The sequence below is a fragment of the Ictalurus furcatus genome, chromosome 26 (assembly GCF_023375685.1).
Source record: "Ictalurus furcatus strain D&B chromosome 26, Billie_1.0, whole genome shotgun sequence".
In the NCBI taxonomy this organism is placed as follows: domain Eukaryota; kingdom Metazoa; phylum Chordata; class Actinopteri; order Siluriformes; family Ictaluridae; genus Ictalurus; species Ictalurus furcatus.
The window spans coordinates 15,734,546-15,750,731 of record NC_071280.1 but is presented as its reverse complement, the minus strand read 5'-3'; the positions used below and the strand labels follow the sequence as shown (position 1 = coordinate 15,750,731).

Genomic DNA, 16,186 nt, shown 5'->3' with positions numbered 1-16,186 from the left:
ATGATCCCACAGAGCCACTGATACCCAGTCACCCGTAAGCGCTTAGGCTTAACTAGGCGTGAATCCGAGCGAGACGTAACGTGTTGCTTTAACACGTTATTAACATCGCAGTGTTTGGCAGGCAGTAGTGTGACGGGTCGGGACATGCAGGAACAGAACCAGCATGTGAATGGGGGCCACATATTAATACAATACAAGGCTTGTTAAAGGATCATCGACAGTGTTAAGCAGTGATTTAAAAAAAAAAAAGTCATGCAGCTCTAGATGCAAGGCAAGCCACAGTTTTATATTTACATCGCTTGGTCTAAAATGGTTTCTGAAGTAACTTTCAGTACGTTTAAGGACTTTCTGGTTTCTCCGTAACATGACAAGGTTTGGGCTTGTTTTTGTCTTATTATCTTCAAAAGAGAGAAAAATAAAGCGGCTCGTAAGGAAATGACCGGTTAGAACGGTTATATTGTAAGTGAACTTGTTTGCGAAGGTTCCACATCATTACGCGTGACTATAAACGGATAAAAACTATGACACGTCGTTCTGAACTTTACTTTAATTGTAACTGTTGACAAGGCCCTTGTCAAAAAAATCTTACTGGAATTTCAGTTTGTCCTGTAGGATTTTTAGACTCTCATTGGAGCAATGCGTGTAGTTTATTGGAAATTGTTATTGGAAAGCTACTGGAAATTACAGAGGGTGCTTCGGGAGTTTAAAAATAAATATATAAAATTCTTTAAAATGACAGAATTATTATTATTATTATTATTTGTTTAAGTTATCCTATCACTAATACATCTGCTATCCCTACGCCTAACCTCGCCCCTCGACCCTCCCTATTGGTTTTGTTTTTATGTCCAGTGTGCAACATAAGTCGATATACTGTGTTGATATAACACGTGGTAATGTTATGTAGCTGGTGGATTAGTGATCAGAAGGTCACGAGTTCAAATCCCAGCACTGCCTGTGTCGACGTACAAGGATTGATGAATAGCAAATATATATATATATATATAAATTAAGGACTGTTATCTTAGTGGCTCTTAATAAATTTGCACGTGGAACGTCTTGAACACTTACATGAAGTAGTATCATAGTTATTATTAGACTGATATTAGACTGTCTCTAATGGAAGGTCTCACGCTTCATCATCCTGGAGTTTTAAAGTATAATTTCATCTACTGTTTTATTAGAGGGCACCAAAGGAATTATCTCTATCTATACATACAGTGTAATTATATATATATATATATATATATATATGTATGTATATGTGTGTGTAAAATATACAATTACACAATACCACCTGCAGTATATGGTGTTTTACACCTACTTAGACGGTTGTATTTATATAATACGTTTACTCATAGACAGGCAGTTAAATAACACTTCATTTATATCAACAGACCGTGTAGGTACAGGAGATTGCCCAAAGATTGGGTTAAGGTGAGAATGAGATTAGACATCTTTCCTCCCTAGGCATTCAAACTCACACTCCATGAAGCGCAGTCAAATGTCTGGATTCATCGCAGGTGGGAGAAGTGGCATTATTAAAACACAGTAGAGTAAATGTCAGTTGCTATTTTAGCATCTTTTTTACCAGCCAGGACCCATTTCTAACACCAGTAGCAAACCTGGTGTGTTTTTCACATTCTCTCTCTCTCTCACACACACACACACACACGTCTCCTACTCCCGAGACTGAAAGACGGCAATTCATTTCTTGCCCGAGCAAACTGCTCAGTGATTCAAAAGGGCAAGCGCTTGCAGCAAATGGAAAGGCGAAAGATGTCCCCACAAAAATTCATGCAGACATGCGCTGGCTGCCTCTCTCACACTCACACACTCCCACACACACTCCTACTCGTCTTGTTGTTTTGTGATGAACAGTGCACAAGTGCATGGCATATGTTAAATTTTAACGCTTTATATTTTTAAACCTGACCCCCCCCCCTCCTAGGAGTTCCCTTCAGGAATTTCACGCTCCTGCGTTCTCTTTGCTTCTCTCTTCCCTTTGTTCCGGAGACTAATACATCTGAGAACTGGGGACCGTTTTATCCCAAGTAGTGCCGAGAGAGGAGCATCCAGGAGCAAATCATCGTTGAAAAAGAGTGTTTAGGCAGCAACAGGGTGGGCCTCACACTCCAGTGCTACCCCATGGCCTGCTTCAGTTGCTCCACCGAATGAAAAATCCCAAAGCCCTGTTATCTGTTGTGCTTTAAATTTTAGTCAATTCAAAGGGAGTGAACTTGGACGGCTGTGGTGGTTTGGGGCGGGGTGGAGGCGGGGTTGGGGGGGGTGTAATCAGAAGGAAAGAAAACTTTTAGAGAATAAGCAGGTGATGGGGAATGATTTGCACCTATGCACTGCTTCAAGTAAACAGTAATAAAATGAACAAATTCAATATTTGGTGTGACGATCCTTTGTGTCTGTTTATTTATTTATTTATTTATTTATTTATTTATTTATTTATTTATTTAAATAATAGTCTCAGGTACAATGTGTGCAGTTTTAGAAGGAAAATAGCTGGGAAGTTTTACTGAGTATCTTGCAGAAGCAGCCGCAGCTCGTCTGGAGACTTGTGGTCTCTTATGTAATATGTTGCTTTCTTTTCTTTTCTTTTCTTTCTAAAATGTTTTTATACTGACTCAATAATGCAGAATTCATAAAACAAATATCTATAACAAAATGTAATAGTGTGCCTACGACTTTTTGCACAGTACAGTACGTAATATCATAATCATCCCTAAGCAATCTCACACTGCGACATTGTTCTGGTCATACACTCTCACTTTCAGTAACTCATTTATCTTGGTCAAGGTCATTCACACCTAGGGGTAATTTAGAGTTAATACATTTGTGATATAGCGTTTGTGTTTGCTCTTATTCAGTTCTTTTAACGCAGTACTGTTTGGTAGTTTTCCTCACCGCTGTTGGCAGTGATTTAAATCAGCGTCTGGATTTTTTTGTAAAGCTGCTTTGTTACAATGTCTACAGCTATTACGAAGTGCTATCAAATAAGACATCCATCCATCCATCCATCCATCTACTATACCGCTTATCCTTTTCAGGGTCACGGGGAACCTGGAGCCTATCCCAGGGAGCATCGGGCACAAAGCGGGGTACACCCTGGACAGGGTGCCAATACATCACAGGGCACAATCACACACACATTCATACACTACGGATACTTTGGACATGCCAATCAGCCTACCATGCATGTCTTTGGACTGGGGGAGGAAACCGGAGTACCCGGAGGAAACCCCCGCAGCACGGGGAGAACATGCAAACTCCGCACACACAGGGCCACGGTGGGAATCGAACCCATGATCCTGGGGTTGTGATTCGAACGTGCTAACCACTAAGCCACCGTGCTCCCACAATACTAAATAATTTCACATTTTAATTCCGCACTATATCTGATCAACGCGCGAGACTGTACTTTCACAAAACAGTTTCAAATGAAACCCCCCCCCCCCCACCAACTCTACCTAATTGCATTTATGCAACAAAGACACAGTGGCGAACTTTAACATCATGCTTAATTTATAATGCATAACTTTTCCAGCCAACTTTTCTCCATGGTTCCTCAAAAGTTTGAGAGAGAGAGAGAGAGAGAGAAAAAAAAGAGTGTTATTCTGTGTGTATTGTTTAAATGTACTCCAAACCACATGCTATTCCTAGATATGATTATTTCTATAAAAAAAAAATTTAAAAAATTGCACAGCCTTGGACAGGCTTGTACATCATTACATGCTTTTCGAGGTTATTACATAATTTAATATGAGCAGTAAAACACGCCTGATTCTTTCATTTATTTCCGTAGTGCCTTTAATTGATAGTTAAAAGCAAGTATAATCCAGCTTTAACTCAGCTTCACCCAATTAATCCCCCCACCCTCTTGATTTACTTCTTTCCATGGATCTCAGATAACTGTAGTTCTAACCGTGCTTATTTTATTGGCTCACTGTTAAAACACCTTTATAGATTAGCATGTGTTTAATGTCAATTAGATGCACAGTGGTGCCAAAAAAGAATTTGGACACTTAAGCCACACTTACAAACACATGAATTTCACGATCATAAGAAATCAACATGTCCAAACATTGCTACCGATTGGGAAGAGTTTACAATACAAGTAGCAATCATGGCGAAGGTGAAGGCGCTTTCTAATGTTCCCGAGGACGACGTTATTAAACAACACTTGAATGGAAAAAGCTACAGCTGTAACATTGAGCAAGGACCTTAAACATCCCTCTCAATAATGATTCAATAATATGTAGGTGGAAAGTTCACGGAAGCGCAGCTGATCAACCCTGGACAGTTGCGCCACGCAAGATTTCACAACAAGCTCTCAGACTATTCGTAAAGAAGGTGATTGTATACAGTACAATTGATTTTCATACTGCTGGGATTTGACCTTTCAGTAGTTTTAACCATTGAGTCCTAACTGACTTGTGTATGTGTATATACAGTATAATGCTGGTGAAACCACTGTAAATGAACAATAATTTACCACTGTCTTACACAACTTCATCTTTTTCTTTCTTTTCTTGAATTGAATAACCAGATAGTTACAAATGTGAGAAAAAACATGGAGGTAAAATGAGGAAGAACAAAATCCTGATTTCTAAATTCAGTTAACACATTAAGTGTAAATTTCTCAGGATTTTTTTTTACTTTTAATTGCTAGAGTTCATTTACATGTAAATGACTCGAGTATAGTTTACCTAAATGACTCACTTCTCATTTATCTGAGGTAAACGTCTGGCACAATACCCTACCTCTACTTTTACTTAAGTTTTATTTTTCTGTATGTTTTCACCACCCGAGTAACATCTGTGCCACAATTCAGATAAAATAGTTAAACAATGAACCTATGATAGCGTGTGTTCTGAGTCTTTATCGTGGTACAAAGAACTCGCCATGCTTTGACTCACCTTTTTCAGCAACTCGAAGTGCACAAGTTTTATTGTTAAAGACTCATCACCGGTCCTAAAAACCCAAAAAAAAAAAAACAACAACACAGTGACGTATGTATTACTAACACTCTTTTGCTGACACCCAGCTGTGTATTTGTCATTTCTGATTAAAACATTATTTATTTATATTTTAATATAATGTCCATGCCCAACTCAGGCTAAAAATTTTTTTTCTTTTTTTTTTTTAAAGACAGTTCGGAATCTGATTCTGATTATTTTATCAGTTAGAAGAGAGCAGACACGTGCAGTTTTAGTATCAGATGGGATAGTTTCAGTTTTCTTTTAGCAGAAATCCTACCTTTATTGTAATTTGAGTGCAGCAGGAGAGCTCAACTTGCTCCTAACGTCTCCTCTCACAGTGGCTCGAATAAGTATTTGGAAACTTACGCCACACTTAGAAATGCATTAGAAAACATCTCAAACTAAGTGGCTTTTTTTTTTATTTATTTTTTTTAAAAGAAAGCTACCACAAGCAAATTCTTCAAGCAAAATATTTAGCAAAACATATACTGTTCAAAATGAGTCCAAAAAAAAAAAAAAACAAGTATTTAAGATTATTATTATTATTTAAGAGTATGTGATGAACTACGCCATGCGGTTAGTCTGCTAGGGGAACCTGTAAGAAATTCAAGATATTGGACTACATACATCTACTATAAATTACCCTGGGACCAGCTGGTTAAAATTTATCGCAAAAATGTCTCAGGAGAAGGAAGTACGTTTTGAGAAACGTTCTAGCTTGATCTCTGAACAAAGAAGGCCAATCTATTCACCAGATCAGCAAAACTTGCAAAGACGAAGGACTTGTGAATGAAAACAGACAAGGTACAGGCAAAGCCAGAAAGACCACCAGCAGACCGGGCCGGATAACTGTGAGTAGAATCAAGAAAAACAGGTAAGAAACAGCAGCAAGGATTGCTTCAGAATTTAACAAGATTCAGCAGATATAACCAGAGCACAAACTATTCAAAACAGTACAATCTACGAGCCTGGTTACGGAGGGAAACCATTCATGCGCGTCAAGAAATCAAATTTGCAAAAGAACATACACAGAACACAGCTTCGGTGGTCTTATTTTCAGATCCAGTTTAACTTGGATGGATCTGATGGTAGAGTGTTTGTGAGGAGAAAGACCAGGCTAATATGCTGTTGGTCGTCCACGTGCAGGCAAAACAACTCCGACCCACCAAGGCATGGGACTCTACAAGACCTCTGAAGGTGTGCTGAGGTATCTGGCACCAAGATCTTAGCAGCAGATCCTTTAAGTCCTGTAATTTGCGAAGTGGAACCGCCGTGGATCAGACTTGTTGTTCCAGCACCCACAGATGCTCGATTAAATTGAAATCCGGGGAATTTGGAGGCCAATGCAACACCTCAAGTTCCTCAGACCACTCCCAAACAATGTGTGCAGTGTGGCGGTCCGTCATCGACCTTCTGTCATTGCTACAAGGTCCATTTCCAACACTCCTGTGCCCATCGTAGGCGCTTTTGACGGCAGACAGAAGTTAGCCTGGGTACTTTGACCAGTCTGCAGCTAAACAGCTCCATACACAGTAGAGTACGATTCACTGTGTGTTGTGACACACTCCTCCAGTAACAACCAGTAAAATATTCCGTGATTTCGGACCAGACGGGACAGCCTTCCTTTCCCTTGTACGTTGATAAGCCTTGGGCACCCAAGACCCCGTCGCCAGTTCATGGTTTGACCCTGCTCAGACCACTGCATCTGAAGATAATATTTAGTTAATATCCAGTCATGTGTAGTGCATCAATAAACTATATAAATATTCATTAATATATTACTCAGTATATTAACATTAGCTCATACATCAATCCATCTTTCCTAGAAGTGCCATTGTTCTAAGAAATTATTTAACAGTATAGTAAAAATAAATAAAATATCATTAAATAATAAAACTGTGGATTTAATTTTTTTTAATTCCTTTTATTTAAAAAAAAACAAACAAAACAAAACTATATATTAATACATTAAGCTTTCTACCATAATTAGTAATGAATTGATCATAAAATCATTAACAATTAACAAACTACACTGCTTATAAATAGTTTATTACCGAACCTTAAGTGAACTTATTTACCGGTTAGTTACCAAAGAATAGATATTTCAAAGCCATTGCTGTTTTATTTATTTATTTATTTATTACAGGTTTTTTTTGTTTTTTTTTAGAAGCCATCATAATGCCATGCGTACCCTGACATGTGGAGCTAAAAACACATGAAGAGATGAAAAATCTACTAAAACATGGCCGATATGGCCTCAACAATGATACAAATGTAATGATACAGTCGTTTAAAGAAAAAATAAAATCAGAAAATCCACTTTAAAGTTCAAAAATCTCATTTAAACATCGTATTCTCAAGGTACTAAAGATTTTTATTCAGTCCATGCCTGATCACTTCAACTTAAATATAATAAATAGAACCACATGTTTAAACAAACTGGCACCAGGTAAGGAATAAAACCCTTTGCCGAATGCTATTATAGCAAGATAATCACATTTTTTTTATCCATTTACAGTTAGAGACTAGTATTTAAAGCTTTAACCTGACTGTTACAAAGCACTGACGCTCACTCCTTCCATAAAACGTTAAATAAACATTACGGCCGGCATCACTGCCGGAGCTGCTGTTATACAATCCCAATCCACACTTTCTGACCAATCAGATTCGAGAATTCAACAGCGCTGTGGTCTAACGTTCTTTAACGGAGGTAGATAAACATGAAAGTCCGGTGCACGCTGTGAGAACGTGGCTGTTCAGGAGCTTCTCCTCAATCTGCACACATACATGGGTCCCCACGTTCGTCCCTGTTCCGGCACCACCAAATGACCCAGAGGAGGTTGGAGGTGGGCGAATTTAAAATGACCAGAGAGAGAGCCAATCAGATCCTCCTCCAGCTCCACAAGCTCCACCCCCTGGGAGGTGGAAAGAAGTGCCTCCACGACTGACTGGTTCTCAGCACGGGAAAAGGTGCAGGTGGAGTAAACCACGAATCCTCCGGGACGCACCGCTGCCAAGGCCGAACTGAAACACACACGTGAGAAATATCTGATAATAGGCATGTTGTTGACTGAAAGGTCATCATTATTATCTTGAAGGTCAACAAGCCAACAGCCTCATATACAACGTCTAGCTGCATAATTCATAACAGTCTTATGAAAACCTATAGCAGTGTCATGACAGTTGTTAGAGTCATGTATATATTGTAAGTCGGTCCTATGACGTGTTATGTTTATTCTAACAGTGAGTGTTTAGGTACTCTATGAACCTATAAGTGAAGTGTTAGCATATTTTGTGCAGAACAGAAATGGACGCGAGTTAAGAGATGTCCAAGATGATCACCAGAGAAGCTCCTTTTGCAGCTGAGGTAGTTTATCTCGCTCTCTCAGCCACAGCGCCCCCTGCTGGGCTCCGCCGCTAAACAGCCAACTGCGATCGTTGGAGCATGGGGCATCTACTAGCACCTGACACAAGGGACAAACACACACACACACACACACACACACACACACCAGGGAACATGTGTGAATATTAGCAAGAGGAAAATGAGGGGGGAAATATTCCATGCACCTGATGGGAATAGCGACGGGAGTCGAGAGGCAGCATGCTGTGAAGGGAAACGGAGGATGTGAGCCTCTGCTACTCTAATACCCGAAAGGAAACACTCACTCACACACACACACACGCACACACACACACACACACACACACACACACAGCTGAAAATGACAAACGCACACCACTCATGAGAGAGTTGAAAGAAAGAGAACATCTGAAATTAGCAGATGGAGGACACACCTGAGTTATAGTCGAGTTTGGCAATTTAAAAAAAAAAAAAAAAAAGGTAGAGAGAAAGGAAACAAAAGAAAGTTAAATAAACACATACTTTTTTTTTTTTTACAATAAAGATGCACTGAAAAATAGTGTGTATCCATTTCTTAATTAGGCTTCAATATTTAAAACAGCATGACCACTTTTGTTTTTTCTTTTCTTCTACACACACACACACACACACACACACACTCCTTGTGAGGACTTTCCCCTAACATAATTATAAATGCAGCTAATTAATGCTATACTACACATAAATCTAACCCCGACCTTAACCTCAGAAACATTTATGCTCTTAGTTTTTTGTTATTTATTTATTTTTTTTTAAATAAAAGCTGTAGTCATTTTTTTAAATAATAAATCAAAATAAAGGTTTTTCTCATGGGGACCAGCCAAAGTCAAAACTGATATTCCAATCCTTCTGAATATTTGGTCCCCTATAAGATATAAAAACACATGAGCATGCACACTCTCTCTCTCTCTCTCTCTCTCTCGCTGTCCACTTGTTCCAGCTAAGCTCCTCTCAGAGATTAAGGTTTTCGCTCCTCATTAGAGTCAGCTCACTGCAAGTGTCTTGATGAACAGAGACCTCCTGCATGCCAGCTTTATTCCCCCATAATTCCACTCGGTCACAGCTCTATTGCCTACGAAATTAAACACTAGAGGGCCACTCTGAAGGCAAAGACCTCCAGAGTGCAGGATGCTAACAGATGATGCTCCAGAGTGGAAAAAAGCCATGATGAAACACATCACTAGTATGAAATCATAGTTCTGTTCAAATGGTTCCTGTCGTACGTCTCGGAGTCATCCTGAGATAAATCTTACAGGCAGGCTGCGGAACAGACTCTGATTCTGACAGGTAAAGGTAATTCTGCTTCACTCCCTGGCTTTTGTCACAGTGACTGATGAAAATGGCCCAATGTTTCACAGTGGATGGATGACACTTCACCCAAAATGGCAACGCTTCCACCTAGTGGATAAAGCTGTGCACTACACCATATCACATTTCTAGCTTCTAGGTAAAGAAGATTTTACCTTCTTACTTATCGACTTAACTTAGCTTAACTAAGTTAGTTACTTACCCAACTTAAGCAATTTTTGTACTTTACTTACTTTGCATATGGGTTTTACTTACTGACTGACTTACATACAGTGCCCTCCACTAATATTGGCACACTTGGTAAATATGAGCAAAGAAGGCTGTGAAAAATTGTCTTTATTGTTTAACTTTTTGATCTTTTGTTTAAAAAGAAAAAAAAAACAAAACAAAAAAACACAAAAATGCTCTGCTCTCATGGATCTCAAACAATTGCAAACACAACACAGGTTTATCAAGAAAAAAACAACAACAACAACTTTGGTAAAAATAGGTGTTCAACAATTATTGGCACCCATTTAGTCAATACTTTGTGCTACCGCCCTTTGCCAAGATAACAGCTCTGAGTCTTCTCCTATAATACCTGATGAGGTTGGAGAATACAGGGCAAGGGATCTGAGACCGTTCCTCCATACAGAATCTCTCCAGATCCTTCACATTTTCGAGGTCCACGCTGGTGAGCCGCCAAAGATCCACCTCCATATTTAACCGTGGGCATGAGGGACTTTTCCATATGGCTACCTCTCTGTGTGCACCAAAACCACCTCTGGTGTTTATTACCAAAAAGCTCTATTTTGGTTTCATCTGACCATAGAACCCGATCCCATTTGAAGTTCCAGTAGTGTCAGGCAAACTGAAGACGCTCGAGTTTGTTTTTGGATGAGAGTAGAGGCTTTTTTCTTGAAACCCTTCCAAACAACTTGTGGTGATGTAGGTGACTTCAGATTGTAGTTTTGGAGACTTTCTGACCCCAAGACACAACTAACTTCTGCAATTCTCCAGCTGTGATCCTTGGAGATTTTTTATCCACTCGAACCGTCCTCTTCACAGTGCGTTGAGACGATATAGACACGCGTCCAATTCCAGGTCGATTCATAACATTTCCAGTTGACTGGAACTTCTTCATTATTGCCCTGATGGTGGAAATGGGCATTTTCAATGCTTGTGCTATTTTCTTATACCCACATCCCGTTTTGTGAAGCTCAACAACCTTTTTCCACGCATCACAGCTATATTCCTCGGCCATATTTACCAAAGGTGCCAATATTAGTGGAGGGCACTGTATATTACCTTTAAAGTAGTTGAAAGTAGTTATATAGATACATAGTGATCTCCACCACTGTTATGCCATTCAGAATTCTAATAATAAAATTGTGGACCCTGCTTTAAGAAACACAACCCATTAAGCCGTTAGAGTAAAAGGCTGAGTCAGCAGGCTGTGTAAAGCGCCTACACTCGGTATGATTGGTGCGTTTCTCCTGAAGACTGGTTGGGGATCTCCAGAGTGTCTCTGTGTGAGAGAAAATGTGTGTGTGGGCAGATTTCACCACTGCCAGCTCTGCTTCGGTGTGAAGGAAAACGCAGAGATCAGGTAAATGTTTGATTGCTTTCAAGAAAGCCAGACTGGTCAGGTGGAGCTGAGCAGCAGAAAAGTACGGCTTGGCTTTGAAGAGGGTATGAAACAATTTTTCATAGAAACCACCGAAAAATCTGTATCGCTTCAACAAGAGCGAGACGATGGGAATAATGACTCGGTTAACATTCATCATTCATCTTTAATGGCCTTAGTCTTCAGTGACTAGTCTTTTCTGCTGGCTGAAAAAGCTGAAAAGCTTTTCTTTTTCTTTTTTCAGGCATGGCAAGAGGTCAAAGTCGCAAATGCTACGGCTAAACCATAAATTTTGGCGCCTCTGAAATATCCCAGCTATCCTCTAACATTTGTAAAAATTGTACATGGCCCTCATACCTTGTCGAACATCTCTGGCTTCTTGCTCGCGATGTCCCTGCCGTCCTCATTGGTCACAGCGAGGGTGTCTCTGAGTGCACGGGGGACGTACGACTCGAGAGTCTTCACCAGCCACTCGTACCTGCTTTTATCCACTTCATTACAATGCAGCAGCCCTGTGAGTCACATGATCACGACATGAGCACCAGCATCCCCGTTCCTACGCCTTAAACTGTGGGTGTTCACAGTGCTCATAAAAACCGACGGCACTTGAACGAAAGAAAATATTAATAAGGACCCTAAAATAAAATGCAGTTATGAGGAAAAAATGCATTTAAGTGCCAGTAACTGAAGACGACGCTGCACAGTTTTAATGCTTTATTCTTTAATATATAAATAAAAAATAAATGGTCAGTGTTGGCAAACTGCTGTAGTATAAGAGGGGGAAAAAAAGACCCTAGAGGACATGCTGTTCACGGGAAGTAATCAACTCAAGTGGCGTCATACCACCAAGTGGCTGATTATTTTCCTCTAACAGCACACCCTGTCTGTCATGTTTCCTTCCTTATATATATATATATATATATATATATATGACACTAACGATAAAGAAGACAGGGTCATACCCGGGTTTGCCATTTGCAGTATGGCCAGGGCTTTCCCTCCCGGAGCGGAGCACAGATCCAACACGCTCTCTCCGTCCCTCACGGACAGAGCCAGCACAGGCAGCAGGGACGCAGCGTTCAGCAGGTAGTACTGCTTCAGCCAGCCCTCCCGATGTCTCTGTGTGGGCAGACGCACGGCATCTTTATGGATTAGACACTGAAAAGCCCGGGCTTTAGGAGAATCTGGTTGAGAGAGAAGGCTGTGGTATCCGAGCGATTTTAAGACTGCCTTGATATCCAGATGCTCGCTGAAGCGATTCAGTAGGACGCCATACTGCCAACAGTGAGGATTCAGCAGGACCTCTCTAAACACAAAATAAAATCAAATCAAACGGGGAGATCTTACACTCCTTACATTCTCCGACATTCTTATTAGATATTAGCTACTTCATTAGTGTTAGACCTTCCTGTATCTTTATGTGTCGCTTCTTCATTAGTGTTAGACCTTCCTGTATCTTTATGTGTCCGTGTGTGTGTGTGTGTGTGTGTGTGTGTGTTACTCTTTCGCTCACTCCTCTGACCATGTGTACGTCCTGTAGGCCTTCCCTTCGTACATATTTTGCCGTCTTAAAAGGTCACGTTGATATAATTCCTCACTTCCTGTCCTTCGCCGGAGTTATCTGTCGGCCAGGTTATGAATTCTTCCCACTCTTCCATGCGAACGTGTTTAAAACCCTGCACCTGAGGACCACAGTCTCGGGACGAGAGCGGTACGTTAGTTGGCGCTTCGTTCGTGCACGCCGATCAGCTCTGCGTCAGATTATACCCACGTCTGCTGGCTGCTCAGAAGGCGTCCATGTGTTTTCAAAGCCAGCAGTTACAAAAATTTTGTTGGTTTGCTTTAAATCACAGGTTTGATGAGGGAATAACTGTCTAACACGAGCGGTAACCGAAACTCGTTTCACGGAGGTTCCACACCGTTAAATGCAACTAAACGTAGGGTAAACATAAACGATCGTTCACGAATAAATTAAATGAACAGCCTATTGCTGTGGTATAAGAGGAATTAAACTCTTTGGGGACTTGCTGTAATGGGGAAAATCATCCACTGTGGAATGGTAAGACTTGTCATCATCCTGTCGTTGATTAGTTTCCCATAACAGCATGAACCCGATAATTCGATGTGTACACTGCAATGCAGACCTTCACATGCCGATCAAATTCACTTGTGCGCACATACACATACCCCTCAGCATGCTTTATTTCTGCGAGTGTGTTTTCAACTAAAATGTGATAACTTTTGATTATTTTCAACAGCACTGATGTTCTTTGTAGCAAGTGTGTAGCTTGACCGATTCCCTACATGTGCAGGAAATACTCCGATCCATTTCTTTCTTGCGGTCTTACTGGGTATGAAATGTTCATGCAGAAGGAAGGAAGAAAAACAACAACAACAACAACAACAACAACAACAACCACCTTTTTATTGTCTTGACAGTAAACTGCTCTAGGTCATTTCCCACCTTGCAGAAAGCCAGACTTGTCCCAGCTCCTCTGTGTACTGGGTGTTAAAATGCTCCAGCACTGACTCACACACTCTCCTCTCAGGTCTGCAGTGTGTGTCGTCTTTAATGCAGAGCTGGAATAAAACCGTTAAGCGAGGTGAAAACTCTTCACAGTGCAAGCAAAAAGACCGCTACATGTGACCTGCTGGCTTTAAAGCCGAGTTTAAACCGAAACTAACCCCGGTGTGAAGTCCTCGCCGGATTCGGTTCGGCTCGCCGGAGACATGGACAGTGCTGAGGCGTCCACTTCTCATAGAACTGCATGCTGTGGATACAGTTGTTTTGGACAAACATTTTAACGACAACATTGACAACGCATTATCGACCGATAGTGAAACACCAGGTCCGTCTGCTTAATGTTACCGTCAGAAACGCGGAACATCATTATCCGTTCCGCCGTTTTTTTTTTTTTTTGTTTTTTTTGTTTTTGCTCATTATGAGTGGTTTCGTAGACAGTGGTTTTCAAAGTGATGGCCGCCAGAGGGCGCCCGAGGGGCCTCAATAATTTGGTGTGAAAAATAAATAAATACATGATTCTCACTCTCAGACAACCACACACACACACACACACACACACAAACAGTTCCTAATGTAATGTAAAGATGGAAGAGGTAATTATTAATAAAAAAAAATTTTTAAAAAAGGGGATATATTCAGAAGTCTGTATTTTTAATGTGTATTAAAGACATCTTGCAAAAGGGGGGCCTCGGTCAAATGTTAATGCCATTTGGGGGGCCTTGCCCTGGAAAAGTTTGGGAACCCCTGCCGTAGGATACGATACAATTTCATAAAGCAACGATTCGATATTTGATGATACTACTGAATCTGCTACGATACGATATTTCATAAAGCAACCATTCGATATTTGATGATACTGAGTCTGCTATGATACGATACAATTTCTTAATGCAACGATTCAATATTTGATGGTATGACTGAATCTGCTACGATACGATATTTCATAAAGCAGCGATTCAATATTTGATGATACTACTGAATCTGCTACGATACGATATTTCATAAAGCAGCGATTCAATATTTGATGATACTACTGAATCTGCTACAATACGATATTTCATAAAGCAGCGATTCGATATTTGATGATACTACTGAATCTGCTACGATACAATACGATTTCAGTTACTGTATGGACATGTGGCCATGAGGAGTATAGAGTAAGTTAATGCACATTCAATTCTAATTTGATGTAATAGTTTAATCAGAAATGCTCTAAAACACAAAAAATTAATGATTCAAAAGCTGACATTTGAAACAACCCACATGAAAAAAACATAGAATACAAAAACTATAGAATTTTAAAGTAACTTTAATGAAAATGTAGTAGAATTCCTGTAGTAAATACTATAGTGTTTTTGAACCATACTATAGTAAAGATACTGTAGTAAATTGCAGTGATGTGGTCATTTGTTGTGGTAACACTACTATAATACTTTTTTTTTTTAACTACAGTCCTTACTGTAGTACGTTTTCTATAACTGTACTATAATGTGTGAGACAACCTTCACAGCACAGGTGAATGTTGTAAACCTGTGTAGTACTTTATAATGAACACTAGAGCACTGTAATATTCTCTAGAAACTAATACTTAAAACACGGTTTATCCATGACTATAGTCATTTCTATAGTATGCTGCAGTACACATTAACAAAGTGTAAATACTATAATATATCACAATCTACTACAGCTTAATGTAGTAAATTCTAAAATATATAACAGTATTTATTGTCACAGGTGGGAAACAAACCTCAGGTGTGGTCCTGGAAACTCAGCACTCTAACCACTACACTACGGAGGGGTGAGAGTCCAACTGCAGACATGACTTTGAGAAATATAAAGTCCTTACTCAGGGTCTTCATAAGGGAGCACAAAGAAAAGAAAGCGTCCAATGCAGGGCTGTAGCAGGTGCTCTTGTGCTCTCTGCCTCCCTCTGCTGGACAGGTCGTGGTGTGACAATTGACTACAGTTTCTCACTATAGTTAATACTACAGTATGCTGTAGTATACATTAACAAAGTGTAGTAAATATTATAATATACTACAGTATACCACAATCTACAACAGTTTCATGTAGTAAATTCTAAAGTATAATACAGTATTTATTCATGTGGGAACCAACGGGGCAAGTTAGCAATCATGTAAATGAATCACAATGAATTAATAATTAGGGATATTGATCCACTTAACTAACTAATTCACCGTATGATACATTACGTTAGCTACTGCATTTTAGCCTTGTCAGTTTGTTTCCAGGCAATCAAAACATGGGATTAGCCCACCCCTGAGTGTTATCCCATAGGTTCTACTTCATTTCATCAAGTCTACATTTCCAGGAATGTTAAGCATACATTG

At 39.9% G+C, this 16,186-nt stretch overlaps 1 protein-coding gene across 1 annotated transcript; it reads right to left on the bottom strand.

Moving 5' to 3' along the window:
* Nucleotides 1–7,016: 7,016 nt before the first annotated feature.
* Nucleotides 7,017–14,260, bottom strand: nsun3 (NOP2/Sun RNA methyltransferase 3). The gene is made up of 6 exons (XM_053616083.1): nt 13,997–14,260; nt 13,776–13,891; nt 12,274–12,617; nt 11,669–11,823; nt 8,337–8,458; nt 7,017–8,018 (listed from the first exon to the last, which is right to left on the bottom strand). Exons 1-6 carry the CDS (start codon nt 14,123–14,125, stop codon nt 7,751–7,753), a joined length of 1,134 nt encoding a protein of 377 aa, XP_053472058.1. The 5' UTR covers nt 14,126–14,260; the 3' UTR covers nt 7,017–7,750.
* Between the last annotated feature and the right edge of the window lie 1,926 nt (nt 14,261–16,186).

Bases quoted from the DNA above. Each gene is read 5' to 3' on its own strand.
- nsun3 (XM_053616083.1), bottom strand. From the start codon at position 14,125: ATGTTGTCGTTAAAATGTTTGTCCAAAACAACTGTATCCACAGCATGC. The intron at 13,892-13,996 runs GTTAGTTTCGGT...GTTTTATTCCAG, and splicing joins GGCGAGGACTTCACACCGGG to CTCTGCATTAAAGACGACAC. The intron at 8,019-8,336 runs GTGATCATCTTG...TGTGTGTTTCAG, and splicing joins CTGCAAAAGGAGCTTCTCTG to TTCGGCCTTGGCAGCGGTGC.